The sequence below is a fragment of the Panthera tigris genome, chromosome F3 (assembly GCF_018350195.1).
Source record: "Panthera tigris isolate Pti1 chromosome F3, P.tigris_Pti1_mat1.1, whole genome shotgun sequence".
Lineage (NCBI taxonomy): Eukaryota > Metazoa > Chordata > Mammalia > Carnivora > Felidae > Panthera > Panthera tigris.
This window is the reverse complement of record NC_056678.1, coordinates 5,868,446-5,885,055: the sequence shown is the minus strand read 5'-3', so window position 1 is coordinate 5,885,055 and position 16,610 is coordinate 5,868,446. Positions and strand designations below refer to the sequence as shown.

Sequence of the window (16,610 nt, the reverse complement as noted above, 5' to 3'; positions counted from 1 at the left end):
GAAACAACAAGTTTTGGTTACTGTGGAGAAAAAGAAACACTTGTACGCTATTGGCAGGAATGCAGACTGGTACAGCCACTGTGGAAGACAATACGGAGGTTCCTCAAAAAATTAAAAATAGAAATATCCTATGATCCAGCAATCTCACTACTGGGTATTTGCCCAGAAAATACAAAAACAGTAATCCAAAGGAATATATGCATCCCCATGTTTACTAATGGGATATATACATCTCATATCTCCCTTATGCATTCATCAGTTGATGGACGTTTATGTTGTTTCCATAATTTGGCTATTGTAAATAATGATGCAGTAAACATAGGTATATATATATATATATATATATATATATATATATATATATATATATATATGTGTGTGTGTGTGTGTGTGTGTGTGTATATTATGTATATATGACTATTATATGTGAATATTGCTCAGCCATAAAAAGAATGAAATCTTGCCATTTGCAGTGACAATGGATGTCCCACTTGTTTAATTTTGATTTGGTTTTTGTGCTATATCATATCACAAAAAAGTCAATGCCAAGACCCACATCAAGAAAATTGTTTCCTATGTTTTCTTCTAGGAGTTTTATAATTTCAGATCTTACATTTAATATTTTAATCAATTCTGAGTTAATTTTTGTGAGTAGTGTAAGATCGGCGTCTAGTGTCATTCTTTTACTAATGAATATCCAATTTTCCCCAGCACCATTTACTGAAGAGACTGTCTTTTCTCCACTGAGTGTTCTCAGCTCCTTTGTCAAGTACTACTTGATTGCATATGCTTGGGTTTATTTCTGGACTTTCAATTCTGTTCCAGTGATCTATTTTTTATGCCACTGCCATACTGTTTTGATTACTATAGCTTTATAACATATTTTGAAATCACGAAGTGTGGTGCCTCCTGCTTTATTCTTCTTTCTCAGGATTAACTTGGCTATTCAGAATCTTTTTTGGTTCCATATAAATTTTAGCATTCTTCTTTCTACCTCTACAGAAAAATGTCATTGAACTCTCGATAAGGATTACACTGAATCTATAGATGGCTTTTGGTAATATAGACATTTTAACCATATTAATTCTTCTAATCCATGAACACAGAAATACCTTTTCATTTATTTGTGTCTTCAGTTTCTCTCATCAATTTTTTTGTAATTTCAGAGTACTAATCCTTCACCTCCTTGGTTAATTTTATTCCTAAGCATTTCATTGTTTTGATACTATTGTAAATGAGATCATTTTCTTTATTTCTTTTAAGGCAATTTATTATTGGTATATAGAAATACTACTGATTTTGTATTTTAATTTTGTATCCTGCAACTTTAATAACTCGATTAGATCGAATAAGGTTTATTTTTGTTTTTGTTTTTTTGTGGTATTTTAGGATTTTCTATATACAACATCATATCATCAGCTAACAGACACAATTTTACATTTTCCTTTCCAATTCTGATGCCTTTTTTTTTCTTGCCTGATTTCTCTGGTTAGGACTTCCAGTACTGTGTTGAATAAGAGTGGTGAGGATAGAAACCCTTGTCTTGTTCCTGATATTAGAGGAAAAGCTGAGTATGATGTTAGCTGTGCTGTGGTCTTGTCATATATTGCCTTTGTTATGTATCTTCTATATGTAATTTGTAAAAGAGTTTTATCATAAATGGGTGTTTTATCATAAATGTTTTTTCTGTGTCTACTGAGATAATCATGATTTTTGTCTTTCATTCTATTAATGTGATGTAACTCATTTATTGATTTGCATATGTCGAACCATCCTTGTTTTCCAGGGTTAAATCCCACTTGATCATTATGTATGATCTTTTTAATATGCTATTGAATTTGCTAGTATGTTATTGAGAATTTTTTGCATCTATATTCATCAGGGATATTGGGCTATAATTTTTTCTTCTGGTAGTGTCCTTTTCTGGCTTTGTAAAATGAGTTTGGGACCATTCCCTTCTCTTTGATTTTTTGGAAGACTTTGAGAAGGACAGGCATTACGTCTTCTTAAAGTTTATCAGTAAAGCCTTTATCTTTGATAACAGTCACCTTTCAGGTTTGACCAGCAAACCCTGGGGTGGTGGATGACAGAGTACTCCAGACTCCTGAATCAGAGAAAGGAGAGGGCAAGGGGGCCAAGCGCTCTAGTGGCAATGGCCCCAAGCAAAGCTCTTCTCCAAGCAAAGTTTTTATTGAGAATCTTATTAGTACATTTCAAGAGGTACAGGGGAAAGGAATGTGTAGTTTCAAAAGCAGGAACAAAGCATACTAAAAAATTATTGGGGGAACAGTACAATCAGGGCAGTGACGTGCAGACAGGCAAAGGGAACATGACGGGGACAGTATATATGTCATAGGAAGGGGGTTGTTTTAATACTTTAGATTAAGCATTTACAGAGTGGAGAAACATGTTGATCCACAGGCAGGGTCAGGCTGCCTTCAGCCTTGAAGTTTCGAAGGAGACCCAGTTTTGCTGGTCTCTTTGCTGCTTCTCAACCAGACATTTCCCAGACTGCAAACACTCCTTACTTACATCTTAGCCAGGCAAGCTCTATGAACTTCCAAGGTCATCCTAATGGATGTGAGGTTATATCTCACCATGGTTTTGATTTGCATTTCCCTAATGATTAATGATGTCGAGTATCTTTTCACATGCCTATTGGCTATTTGTATAATTTTCTCTGGATAAATGCTATTCAAGTCCTTTGCCTGTTTTTTAACTGTTTTTGTTGTTGTTGAGTTTTAGACATTCACTATATATTCTGTATATTAATCCCTTGTATGTGATATGAAAATACTTTCTTCCATTCTATGTGTTGCCATTTTACTCTTTTGATAGTGTCTTTTAATGCAAAAAGTCTTAAATTTCAAAGACTTCCAATTTGTCTATTTTTCCTTTAGTTGCCTGTGCCTTTGGAGTCATACCCAAGAAATCAATGCCAAATCCAATGTCATGAAGGTTTCTGTCTGTTTTCTTCTAAGAATTTTATAGTTTCAGCTTTTATGTTTAAAGAATGCACTATTGATATGCATAACAACTTGAATGATGCTGAGTTAAAAAGCCGATTTCAAGTGTTGTATATTGTATGATTCCATTTATAGAATATTGTTTTAATGTTTATTTATTTATTTTGGGAGAGAGAGATCACAATCAAGGAAAAGGGGCAGAGAGAGAGAGATAATCCCAATCAGGCTCCATGCTGTCAGCACAGAGCCCAATGTGGGGCTCAATCCCACAAACCATGAGATGATGACCTGAGCTGAAATCAAGAATTGGATGGTTAACCAACTGAACCACCCATGTGCCCCCTTTGATAGCAGCACTTTCAACAGTAGCCAAATTATGGAAAGAGCCTAAATGCCCATCAACTGATGAGTGGATAAAGAAATTGTGGTTTATATATACAATGGAATACTACTTGGCAATGAGAAGGAATGAAATATGGCCTTTTGTAGCAATGTGGATGGAACTGGAGAGTGTTAATGCTAAGTGCAATAAGTCATATAGAGAAAGACAGATACCATATGTTTTCACTCTTATGTGGATCCTGAGAAACTTAACAGAAGACCATGGGGGAGGGGAAGGGGAAAAAAAAAAAAAAGTAAGAGAGGGACGGAGCCAAACCATAAGAGACTGTTAAAAACTGAGAATAAACTGAGGGTTGATAGGGGGTGGGAGGGAGGGGAAAGTGGGTGATGGGCATTGAGGAGGACACCTGTTGGGATGAACACTGGGTGTTGTATGGAAAACAGTTTGACAATAAATTTCATATTAAAAAATAAATAAATAAAGACAATGTTGTTCCAGAATCAAAAAAAAAAAAAAAAAAAAAAGAAGAAGAAGAAGAAGAAGAAGAAGAAGAAGAAGAAGAAGAAGAAGAAGAAGATTTTAGAGGTGACAAAACTGTAATCATTGAAAACAGATAAGTGATTGCCAAAAGTCAGAGTTAGCAGGCAGTTATGACTCTTAAGAGTTAACATGATGGGGTTTCTTCTTTGTAATGGAACAGTTCTACCATCTATATTTTATAACAGTTCTATATTGTGGTGACAGTTACATAAATCTAGACATGTGATAAAATTTCACAGAACTATATAAAAAAAAGAGCACCTGTAAAACAGAATGGAGAAATCTTAATAAGATTCATACCTGAGTGAATAGTGCTGCCTCCTCAATTTCTTGGGTTTTGACAATGCACTAAGATTATATAAAGCTATTGTCATTGGGGAAAGCTAACTCCTTGTGAGTCAAACTATTTCAAAATAAAATAGTTATAATTATATTTTAAAATCTTTAACATTTGCCCATTGTACTAAAAGTAAAATCCAAACTATTTTCCAAACCTACGATGCTTAGCATGATGTGGCCTCTGCCTATCTTTTATCTAACCTTTTCCTGCACTATTTTCTCTCTTACTACTTTCTAGCCATTATCTCTCTTTCAATTCCTCAACCATAATAATTCCTCTCCCACCTCAGAGCCTCTGTGACTCCTGTTCATTCCGTCTGGAGCACTCCACTCACAGCTACATTGCAAAAGAACTATATTCTCTTCTAGCTTGTGAGATTTTTTTCTACTTTATTCATTCAACAAACACAAACACAGGTTTAGGAGGCAGAAACCTCAAGGCAGCAGTGCAGTTTTAGACACATTGGTTTGAAGTGTTTGCAAGACAAGCAAAATCATTGTTAAAAATCTAGTCAGGTACATTGATATTGAACTAAATACAAAATTTGGGATCTGGGCCATAGAATTTGAGCATTTTTATGGAAACTGAATGATACTTGAAGCCATGCGATTGAATAAGATTCCCTAGGAAGAGAATGTAGTATGAGAAGGGTACTGGGAGGAAGAGAATCTGGGACCAAGATCAGGGGGTCTCCAACAGCAAGGAGCGAACGGTAACATGGAAGCCGAGTAAGAGAGTGTTTCCAAGGGGAGACTAGTCAATAGTCCAATGTGTCAAATACTGCTGAAAACTCAGATGAGATAAACAAAAAGTATGTTAAGTTTCAAAACGTGTAAAACCATATACTCATGTTATAACTAGAAAAATACTTTTAAAAACAATAATGCAAAGTTTGACATCACCATAGTGAAGTTTGTTCTGTCATAGATTCCTAATAGTAAAGTGAACTGGCATGGTCCTTTTAGAAATCGTTTCAAGAATATGCATTAAGAATGTTTAAAGGATTCATAGCTTGTGACCCAGTAATCCCATTTCCCAGAATCTCATCAAAAGAAATAGTCCTAACTGAAAAAAACTGTACATCTGATGATATCCATGGCAATAATATTTATAATAGTGAAAGAATAAAGTTACCTAAATGTCCAATAGGGGAGTGTTAAATCAATGCTGATAATCACTTAATTGAATATCATGCTATCATTAAAAATGATGTTTATATAGACTTCCAGTTAAATAACATGGATACATAATAGTAGCCTTCATTTGGTAAATTCTAAGAAATATAATAAATGTGTTTTTATATATTTATAATTTCTATATGTTAATTTTTGCCATATTTATAAAACTATCTTTAATGACCATGAATTATATCCTCTTAATGAAAAAACCTGTTTTTAAGCTTGTTTGCAGGATTGTCTTAATGTTTCTTAACCTATCCTTTTTTCTATTATTTTTTGTATATGTCACTTATTATATTTTATTCCTATCTTATTCTTTGCTACATTTATTCCCTTCCTTTCCTTTGCAGTTATATTAAAGACAGTTGTATTGTATTTAAAATCCTGAATAGTGAATATAATTTTCTGGAATGAAACTTAAAATATCCATCATTATTTACCACGCAAACCTATATTTCTCTATCAAAATCAGTGAATGTGTATGCTTCGGAGGCCCTAAGGACCTGACCACGTTCACTCTCAAAATTAGGTTAAATCCTATTAGATAATCCCATATGAATACACCCTGATGCTCATCATAGCAATCTCAAAGCCTCCTTTGTTGGTGGCTGACATTTCTAGGAAATTAACTGGAGCATTATTGGAGGATTAGGGCAGAAGGAAGCCATGGAATTTTGGACTGGCTGTCATTATCTGATATTTTATTCTAGGCATTCCCCATAATGAAACCATTGCCTCTATTCCAAAAATACCTATTAGGAAAAATTCCAGGAAGTTCAACTTCTCTTTCAATCTCATTAGAAAAAGAAGCAGCAAGTCAGATCTATTGTTATACTAAAAGAAGTTTTGTTAAAGCCTCCAGATGTCATTTGAAACCTACCTTGAAAGAGAGGGTGTTGTTTTGAAGTCAGATTCGTATAGAAATAATTCTAACAGATTAGTTTAGAAACTCCATTATGTATGTCATTAAAGTTAAGACATAATGTATTTAAAGGTTCCCATAATCTCAATTCATTCAGGAATCTGATTATGTATATTATTTTCAACATGTTGGAAAGGGTATTATAACTTCTTTTTAATTCATAAAGTTCAATGGAAGAAGAAGCATTACGATAGAAAAAACCTGATCTTGAAACTGTGGCAAATCTATAAATATAAATAGTGTCTTAGCTAAAATAACAAATTCAGTACATCATGATATAATTTCAGAATAATTTTGTCTATGAAAAGTAAAAAGAGGAATTTTTTTGTTGTCTTACAGAATTCCATAATACTTAGCAAGCAGTTGGCCACTTTGGGACAGAAGCCTATCATATTTACAAGTCTGCAGAGAAATGTTTATTTTCCAGATAGTAAAATGAAGAACGGGTATTTAATTTTAAAACTTTGAAATTAAAGCATTACTTTTAATTTGTTTTAAAACTTCATACATAAATTTTGTTTTAAATTTTGTAAAGTAACTACCAGAAATTTAAAGTAAACGAAATTCTAAATACCTAGTGAAATTTCATGGAATAATCTTATGTGTAATTGCCAAGTAGCTTCTTTCATGATACACACAAAAAATTGCGATAATCAGAACTGGTTACCAACTTAGAAAATGCCAGTCACACTTCTTGATTATAGTTTTATAATTTCATATTAATAGCTAAACTTTAGTCCAAGTTTAGCCTTGGATGTTGGCAAATCCTGTCAGTATCTCAAAACGTTTCCTGGCAATTCAGAAAAGCGAACCACAGTGGTTTAACTGATGCCAAAATCATTACCACCATCAGTACACATACACACAACAAATTCTACCTGAGGGATAAAATCTGTTACAGTTAAAGTTATTTAGTATGTGACCATGGGGTTTAGACAGCCTTTCTTAGTCTATTACCACTAGGCACAGGGCAAGGTGCTTATAACTAAAACATACAATTCCTGCCCTCAATGACCTTACGTTGATTGGGGAGACAAGGAAGCAAATAGACATTATGATAGAGGTGAACCCAGGAGAAATAGAACAGAGGGTGCACAAACGAAGGTTTGAATAAAAGGGAATCAAGGAGGGCTTTCCTAAAGAGGTGAAATCTGCATTATTGAAAAGAAATAAAAGTTAGTCAATTGGGGGAACATTCCAGAGAGGCAACATATACAAGGGCCTTTGAGCAGAGACCCGAGAAAGCAGAAAGCAATGCATTTCAGACGATGCAAAGAAGTTGAGTTCGTGAGTAAAGGGTGACATTCAGAGAAGATATTTTTTAAACATCATAATAATCTGGGGCTAAAATTCCTGCTGATTTTGTAAAACTTTGAGAGTTAGGAGAAACCGTCATTATAAAACCTACCAAAGGCTTGTCTGATATAGCCAGCAGGTAGGAAGTTATAGGTACCGTTTATTTCTTTCCTACTGTGAACAGCTCTATGGAGCTTCATATATCACATGATTCACCCTTTTAAAGTGTGTACAGTTCAATGGTTTTTAGTATATCTACGGAGTTGTGCAACTCTCACCACTGCTTAATTCTAGGACTCCTTTATCAACTCAAAAAGAAACCCTATTCCCTCCTCCTCCCAGTCCTTGGTACTATTAATCTATTTTCTGTCTCTATGATTTGCCTATTTTGGCTATTTCATGTCAAGAATCCTGCAAATATAGTCTTTTGCGACTGGCTTCTTTCAGTTAGCATAACGTTCTCAGGGTTCATCCATGTTGTCGCATGTATAGTATTCCATTCCTAAAAAGGAACAAAATTTGCTGAATATTATTCCATTCTATGGATATATCAACTTTTTAAAACATTCATTCTTCAGTTGATGGAGATTTTGGGTTTTTTCCACTTTAGAGCTATTATGAATAATGCTGCTGTGAACATTTACTTACAAGTCTGTGTAGACCTAATGTTTTTATTTCTCCTGAGTGTGTGCCTAGGATTGAAATTGTGAGTCATATGGTATCTAATTTCAGAGAAATTACTTTGTATGATTTCAGTTTTCTTATATGTATTGAGGATTGTTTTATGGCCTAACGTACAGTCTGTCCTGGGGAATTTTCTATGTCCGTTTGTGAAGAATGTATGGTCCACTATTGTTGGGTGGACTGTTCTGTAGACGTCTGTTAGGTCTGTTGATATATAGGGTTGTTTAGGTGTTCAGTTTCTTTGTTGATAGTCTGCTAGTTGTTGTATCCATTATTTAAGGTGGTATATCAAAGTCTCCGACTATTTCCCCCTTCATTCTGTCAGTTTTTACTTCATGTGTTTTGGGTCTCTGTTGTCAGATGACAACATATATGTTTATCATTATTATACTTTCCTGATAGAAGACAGACTCTTGACATTATAAAATGTTCCTCTTTACTTTTGTAGCTTGCTCAAAGTTACTCAAAGTTGCTTTTGTTTGCTCAAAGTTATTTTCTCTAATATTAGTATAGCCAGTCCAGCTTTCTATGCCTGCCTTTGCATAATGTATTTTTTCTACCATTTACTTTGAACAAATTTGTATTTTGGAAACTTAAATGCATCTCCTATGGACAACATATAGTCAGAACTTATTTTGTTATCAGTCTGATAATCCCTGCCATTTCATTGGACTGTTTAGTCTGCTCACATCTAATGTTAATACTGATATAGTTGGATTTATGTCTGCCATTTTATTTTTACTTCCTATATTTCTCATGTCTTTTTTGTTCCTCTGTTTTGCCTTTATTGTTTTCTTTTGCATTAAGTGAATATTTTCTACTGTAATAATTTAATTACATTAATTTTTTCGCTGCATTTTTGAAATATTTTCTTAGTTTATTCTCTGGGGTTGGCCATGTACATATAGCACACTGGAAAAATGAGAACACTTACATTGCACAACAAATTTGAAGGATAATTTTACATTATCACACAATGTTAAAGATGCACATGCCAATAGTTTGCCATTTCAATAACAGTGTATATTCTACAGAAATTCATGCATAAGTACCAGGAGATGTGTGTATTTGTAGCAGAATTGTTATAAATAAATTTTACAAATACAACATCGAATGAAAAAAGCAAGTCACAGAATAAAAACACAATGATTCCATCTAGATAAGGTGCAAAGCTTGAAAAATCAAAGAATATATTGCTTAATAATACATATATGTGGTAAACTGGTTTTATAAAAGATGAGAATTGACTTTTATGTATTAACCTTATATCCTGCAACTTGCTATCATTGTTTATTAGTTCTAGGATTTTTTTGTTTGTTCTTCGGAATTTACTTACGTAGACAATCATGTTCTCTACAAATAAAGAACATTTTATTACTTCCTTCTCAATCCTGTACGCCTTTTATTTCATTGTCTTATCTTACTGTGGTAGCTAGTACTTCCAGTGTGATATTGAATAGGAGTGGTAAGAGGAGACATTGTTGCCTTGTTCTTAGGAGGAATGGATCTAGTTTCTCACCATTAAGTGTTTTGCATGGTTTTTTGTAGATGCTCCTTTATCAAGATGAGGAAGTCCCCCTCCATTGCTTGCTTAGCTGAGAGTGTTTGTCATGAATGGGTGTGAGATTTTTGTCAAATGCTTTTTTTGCATCTACTGGTGTGATTATACACTTTTTCTTTTTTAACCTGTTGATGTGATGGATTATATTAATTGATTTTTAATACTGAACCAGCCTTGCATAACTTGAATAAATCCCATTTGGTCATGGATCTGAAACTTTTCCAGTAATGTCAAAGGATCTATAACTTTTCCTGTAGTATCTTTATCTAGTTTAGGTATTAGGGTATCTGGTTTTCTCTGTTGTTCTTCTATTCTTCTGTTTTCAATTTACTGATTTCCATTGCAATCTTTTTCTTCTGTTTGATTTAGGTTTATATTGCTTTTTTCCCTCTAGTTTTCTAAGATGGAAGCTTAGAGTATTGATTTTAGGTCTTTCTTCTTTTCTAAACATGCATTTAATGCCATACATTTTCCTCTAAGCCTTGCTTTCACTGAAGCCCGCAAAGTTTGGTAAGTTGTATTTTTTTCATTTGTTCAAAACGCTTTTTCACTTGCATTTCGTTCAAAATATTTTTAAATTTCAGTTCAGATTTCTTCCTTAACCGATGTGTTATTTAGAAGTGTTTAATCTCCAAATCTTTGGGGATTTTTTCCAGTTATCTTTCTGTTATTGAATTCTAGCTTAATTATGTAGTATTTTAAGTACATACTTTGTATAATTTCTATTTTTTAAAATTTCTCAGGTGTGTTTTGTGACCCAAGATATGGGGTGTCATGGTGACTGATCCCTGAGAACTGGAGAAGAATGTATATTCTGCTGTTGCTGGATGAGATATTCTTTATTTGTCAATTAGATACACTTGATTAATGGTGCTGTTCAGTTCAGTTATGTCCTTACTAATTTTCTGCCTGCCGGATCTGTCAGTTACTGAAAGGAGGTTGTTGTTGTTGTTAATGTTTATTTTTGAGAGCAAAAGAGAGACAGAACACGAGCAAGGGAACGGCAGAAAGAGGGAGACACAGAATCCGAAGCAGGCTCCAGGCTCTGAGCTGTCAGCACAGACCTCGAGGCAAGGCTCAAACCCACAAACTGAAAGATAATGACCTGAGCTGAAGTCAGTCACTTAACCGACTGAGCCACTAGGCGGCCCCTGAAAGAGGAGTTCTGAATCTCTAACCATACTAGTGGATTTTTCTACTTCTTGCGGTTCAGTATTGTTCAATAAGGCATACATGTGGCAAAACTAATTTTTATTTATTTTTTTCCGTGACAGAATGTCAGATTTATTCAAAGATGTTTACCACATTCCTTGCTCTGTTCTGTATGTTATGCTAGACATTGTAAGAAACACAGCAAATAGTATGATGCCATTCCTGTCCTTAGGAGATTATAGTAAAGAGAAAGCATTTATTCATGTATGTATAATTTTTGAATATGAAATTTATTGTCAAATTGGTTTCTATACAACACCCAGTGCTCATCCCAAAAGGTGCCCTCCTCAATACCCATCACCCACCCCCTCCCTCCCACCCCCCCATCAACCCTCAGTTTGTTCTCAATTTGTAAGAGTCTCTTATGCTTTGGCTCTCTCCCTCTCTAACCTCTTTTTTTTTCTTCCCCTCCCCCATGGTCTTCTGTTAAGTGTCTCAGGATCCACATAAGAGTGAAAACATATGGTATCTGTCTTTTTCTGTATGACTTATTTCACTTAACATAACACTCTCCAGTTCCATCCACATTGCTACAAAAGACCATATTTCATTCTTTCTCATTGCCACATAGTATTCCGTTGTGTATATAAACCATAATTTCTTTATCCATTCGTCAGTTGATGGACATTTACTCTTTCCATAATTTGGCTATTGTTGAGAGTGCCGCTATAAACATTGGGGTACAAGTGCCCCTATGCATCAGCACTCCTGGATCCCTTGGGTAAATCCCTAGCAGTGCTATTGCTAGGTCATAGGGTAGATCTATTTTTAATTTTTTGAGGAACCTCCACACTGTTTTCCAGAGCGGCTGCACCAGTTTGCATTCCCACCAACAGTGCAAGAGGGTTCCCATTTCTCCACATCCTCTCCAGTATCTATAGTCTCCTGATTTGTTCATTTTAGCCACCCTGACTGGTGTGAGGTGGTATCTGAGTGTGGTTTTGATTTGTATTTCCCTGATGAGGAGCAACGTGGAGCATCTTTTCATGTGCCTGTTGGCCATCCGGATGTCTTCTTTAGAGAAGTGTCTATTCATGTTTTCTGCCCATTTCTTCACTGGATTATTTGTTTTTCAGGTGTGGAGTTTGGTGAGCTCTTTATAGATTTTGGATACTAGCCCTTTGTCCGATATGTCATTTGCAAATATCTTTTCTCATTCCATTGGTTGCCTTTTAGTTTTGTTGATTGTTTCCTTTGGTGTGCAGAAGATTTTTATCTTCATGAGGTCCCAATAATTCATTTTTGCTTTTAATTCCCTTGCCTTTGGGGGTGTGTCAAGTAAGAAATTGCTGTGGCTGAGGTCAGAGAGGTTGTTTTCCTGCTTTCTTCTCTAGGGTTTTGATGGTTCCCTGTCTCACATACAGGTCCTTTATCCATTTTGAGTTTGTTTTTGCGAATGGTGTAAGAAAGTGGTCTAGTTTCATCCTTCTGCATGTTGCTGTCCAGTACTCCCAGCATCATTGGTTAAAGAGACTGTCTTTTTTCCGTTGGATATTCTTTTCTGCTTTGTCAAAGATGAGTTGGCCATACTTTTGTGGGTTTAGTTCTGGGGTTTCTATTCTATTCCCTTGGTCTATGTGTCTGTTTTTGTGCCAATACCATGCTGTCTTGATGATTCCAGCTTTGTAGTAGAGGCTAAAGTCTGGGATTATGATGCCTCCTGCTTTGGTCTTCTTCAAAATTACTTTGGCTATTCGGGGCCTTTTGTGGTTCCATACAAATTTTAGGATTGCTTGTTCTAGCTTTGAGAAGAATGCTGGTGCAATTTTGATTGGGATTGCATTGAATGTGTAGATAGCTTTGGGTAGTGTTGACATTTTGACAATAGTTATTCTTCCAACCCATGAGCATGGAATGTTTTTCCATTTCTTTATATCTTCTTCAATTTCCTTCATAAGCTTTCTATAGTTTTCAGCATACAGATCTTTTATATCTTTGGTTAGGTTTATTCCTAGGTATTTTATGCTTCTTGGTGCAATTGTGCATGGGATCAGTTTCTTTATTTGTCTTTCTGTTGCTTCATTATTAGTGTATAAGAATGCAACTGATTTCTGTACATTGATTTTGTATCCTGCAACTTTGCTAAATTCATGTATCAGTTCTAGCAGACTTTTGGTGGAGTCTATCGGATTTTCCATGTATAATATCATGTCATCTGCAAAAAGTGAAAGCTTAACTGCAGCTTTGCCAATTTTGATGGCTTTGATTTCCTTTTGTTGTCTTATTGCTGATGCTAGCACTTCCAACACTATGTGAAACAACAGCGGTGAGAGTGGACATCCCTGTCGTGTTCCTGATCTCAGGGAAAAAGCTCTCAGTTTTTCCCCATTGAGGATGATATTAGCTGTGGGCTTTTCATAAATGGCTTTTATGATGTTTAAGTATGTTCCTCTATCCCAACTTTCTGGAGGGTTTTTATTAAGAAATGATGTTGAATTTTGTCAAATGCTTTTTCTGCATTGATTGATGGGATAATATGGTTCTTATCTTTTCTTTTATTAATGTGATGTATCACGTTGATTGAAATGTGAATGTTGAACCAGCCCTGCATCCCAGGAATGAGTCCCACTTGATCATGGTGAATAATTCTTTCTATATGCTGTTGAATTCGATTTGCTAGTATCTTATTGAGAATTTTTGCATCCATATTCATCAGGGATATTGGCCTGTAGTTCTCTTTTTTTTGCTGGGTCTCTGTCTGATTTGGGAATCAAAGTAATGCTCGCTTAATAGAATGAGTCCGGAAGTTTTCCTTCCCTTTCTATTTTTTGGAACAGCTTGAGAAGGATAGGTATTATCTCTGCTTTAAATGTCTGGTAGAATTCCCCAGGGAAGCCATCTGGTCCTGGACTCTTATTTGTTGGGAGATTTTTGGTAACTGATTCAATTTCTTCGCTGGTTATGGGTCTGTTCAAGCTTTCTATTTCTTCCTGTTTGAGTTTTGGAAGTGTGTGGGTGTTTAGGAATTTGTCCATTTCTTCCAGGTTGTCCAGTTTGTTGGCATATAATTTTTCATAGTATTCCCTGATAATTGCTTGTATTTTGAGGGATTGGTTGTAATAATTCCATTTTCATTCCTGATTTTATCTATTTGGGCCATCTCCCTTTTCTTTTTGAGAAGCCTGGCTAGAGGTTTGTCAATTTTGTTTATTTTTTCAAAAAACCAACTCTTGGTTTCATTGATCTGCTCTACAGTTTTTTTAGTTTCTATATTGTTTATTTCTGCTCTGATCTTTATTATTTCTCTTCTTCTGCTGTGTTTGGGGTATCTTTGCTATTCTGCTTCTATTTCCTTTAAGTGTGCTGTTAGATTTTGTATATGGGATTTTTCTTGTTTCTTGAGATAGGCCTGGATTGCAAGGTATTTTCCTCTCAGGACTGTCTTCGCTGCATCCCAAAGCGTTTGGATTGATGTCTTTTCATTTACATTTGTTTCCACGTATTTTTAAATTTCTTCTCTAATTGCCTGGTTGACCCATTCATGCTTTAGTAGGGTGTTCTCTAACCCCCATGCTTCTGGAGGTTTTCCAGACTTTTTCCTGTGGTTGATTTCAAGCTTCATAGCATTGTGGTCTGAAATATTCATGGTATGATCAATACTTGTATACTTATGAAGGGCTGTTTTGTGACCCAGTATGTGATCTATCTTGGAGAATGTTCCATGTGCACTCGAGAAGAAAGTATATTTTATAAATATGCATGGTATGATTTCAATTCTTGTATACTTATGAAGGGCTGTTTTGTGACCCAGTATGTGATCTATCTTGGAGAATGTTCCATGTGCACTCGAGAAGAAAGTATATTCTGTTGCTTTGGGATGCAGAGTTCTAAATATACCTGTCAAGTCCATCTGATCCAATGTATCATTCAGGGCCCTTGTTTCTTTATTGATCCTGTGTCTAGATGATCTATTCATTGTTGTAAGTGGAGTATTAAAGTCCCCTGCAATTACCACATTCTTATCAATAAGGTTGCTTATGTTTGTGATTAATTGTTTTGTATATTTGGGGGCTCCCGTATTCGGCGCATAGACATTTGTAATTGTTAGCTCTTTCTGATGGATAGGCCTTGTAATTATCATATAATTCCCTTCTTCATCTCTTGTTACAGCCTTTAATTTAAAGTCTAGTTTGTCTGATCTAAGTCTGGCTACTCCAGCTTTCTTTTGAGTTCCAGTAGCATGACAGATAGTTCTCCATCCCCTCACTTTCAATCTGAAGGTGTCCTCAGGTCTAAAATGAGTCTCTTGTAGACAGCAAATAGATGGGTCTTGTTTTTTTTATCCATTCTGATATCCTACGTCTTTTGGTTGGAGCATTTAGTCCATTTACATTCAGTGTTATTATAGAAAGATATGGGTTTAGAGTCATTGTGATGTCTGTAGGTTTCATGCTTGTAGTGATGTCTCTGGTACTTTGTCATCCTTGCAACATTTCACTCACAGAATCCCCTTAGGATCTCTTGTAGGGCTGGTTTAGTGGTGATGAATTCCTTCAGTTTTTGTTTGTTTGGGAAGACCTTTATCTCTCCTTCTATTCTGAATGACAGACTTGCTGGATAAAGGATTCTCGGCTGCATGTTTTTTCTATTCATCACATTGAAGATTTCCTGCCATTCCTTTCTGGCCTGCCACGTATCAGTAGATAGGTCTGTCACTAGTCTTATCAGTCTCCCTTTATATGTTAGAGCATGTTTATCCCTAGCTGCCTTCAGAATTTTCTCTTTATCCTTGTATTTTGCCAGTTTCACTATGATATGTCGTGCAGAAGATCGATTCAAGTTACGTCTGAAGGGAGTTCTCTGTGCCTCTTGGATTTCAATGCCTTTTTCCTTCCCCAGATCAGGGAAGTTCTCAGCTATGATTTCTTCAAGTACACCTTCAGCACCTGTCTCTCTTTCTTCCTCCTCTGGAATACCAATTATGCATACATTATTATGTTTTATCGCATCACTTAGTTCTTTAATTCTGTCCTCATACTCCTGGATTTTTTTCTCTCTTTTTCTCAGCTTCCTCTTTTTCCACAATTTTATCATCTAGTTCACCTATTCTCTCCTCTGCCTCTTCAATCTGAGCTGCGGTCACCTACATTTTATTTTGCAGCTCGTTTGTAGCATTTTTAGCTCCTCCTGACTGTTTCTTAGTCCCTTGATCTCTGTAGTAATAGATTCTCTGTTGTCCTCTATACTTTTTTCAAGCCCAGCGATTAATTTTATGACTAGTATTTTAAATTCATTTTCTGTTACATTGCTTAAATCGTTTTTGATCAGTTTGTTAGCTGTCGCTACTTCCTGGAGTTTCTTTTGAGGAGAATTCTTCCATTTCATCATTTTGGATAGTCCCTGGAGTGGCATGGAACTGCAGGGCTCTTCCCCTGTGCTGTCTGGAGTAATTGCCTTGGTGGGTGAGGCTGCAGTCAGACCTGATGTCTGCCCCCAGCCCACTGCTGAGGCCACAGTCAGACTGGTGTGTACCTTATCTTCGCCTCTCCCAGTGGCAGCACTCACTGTGGAGTGGTGTGGCCCCTGTCTGGGCTACTTGCACACTGCCAGGCTTGTGGTACTGCTTCT

At 35.7% G+C, this 16,610-nt stretch overlaps 1 protein-coding gene across 4 annotated transcripts in view; it reads left to right on the top strand.

Annotated features, from left to right (window-relative positions):
- Positions 1 to 16,610, top strand: part of CATSPERE (catsper channel auxiliary subunit epsilon) — a 194,203-nt gene that overhangs the window by 97,809 nt on the left and 79,784 nt on the right. For 3 of the 4 annotated variants that reach the window (XR_006213984.1, XM_042976315.1, XM_042976316.1), the window contains exon 8: positions 6,629 to 6,735. The exons of the other annotated variant lie outside the window; for it this stretch is intronic. Coding sequence is in view for 2 of the 3 variants with exons in the window: in XM_042976315.1 (XP_042832249.1) it covers positions 6,629 to 6,735 (107 nt within the window). In the remaining variant the exon portion in view is untranslated. The remainder of the gene's footprint in view (positions 1 to 6,628; positions 6,736 to 16,610) is intronic. 4 annotated transcript variants of the gene reach the window in all.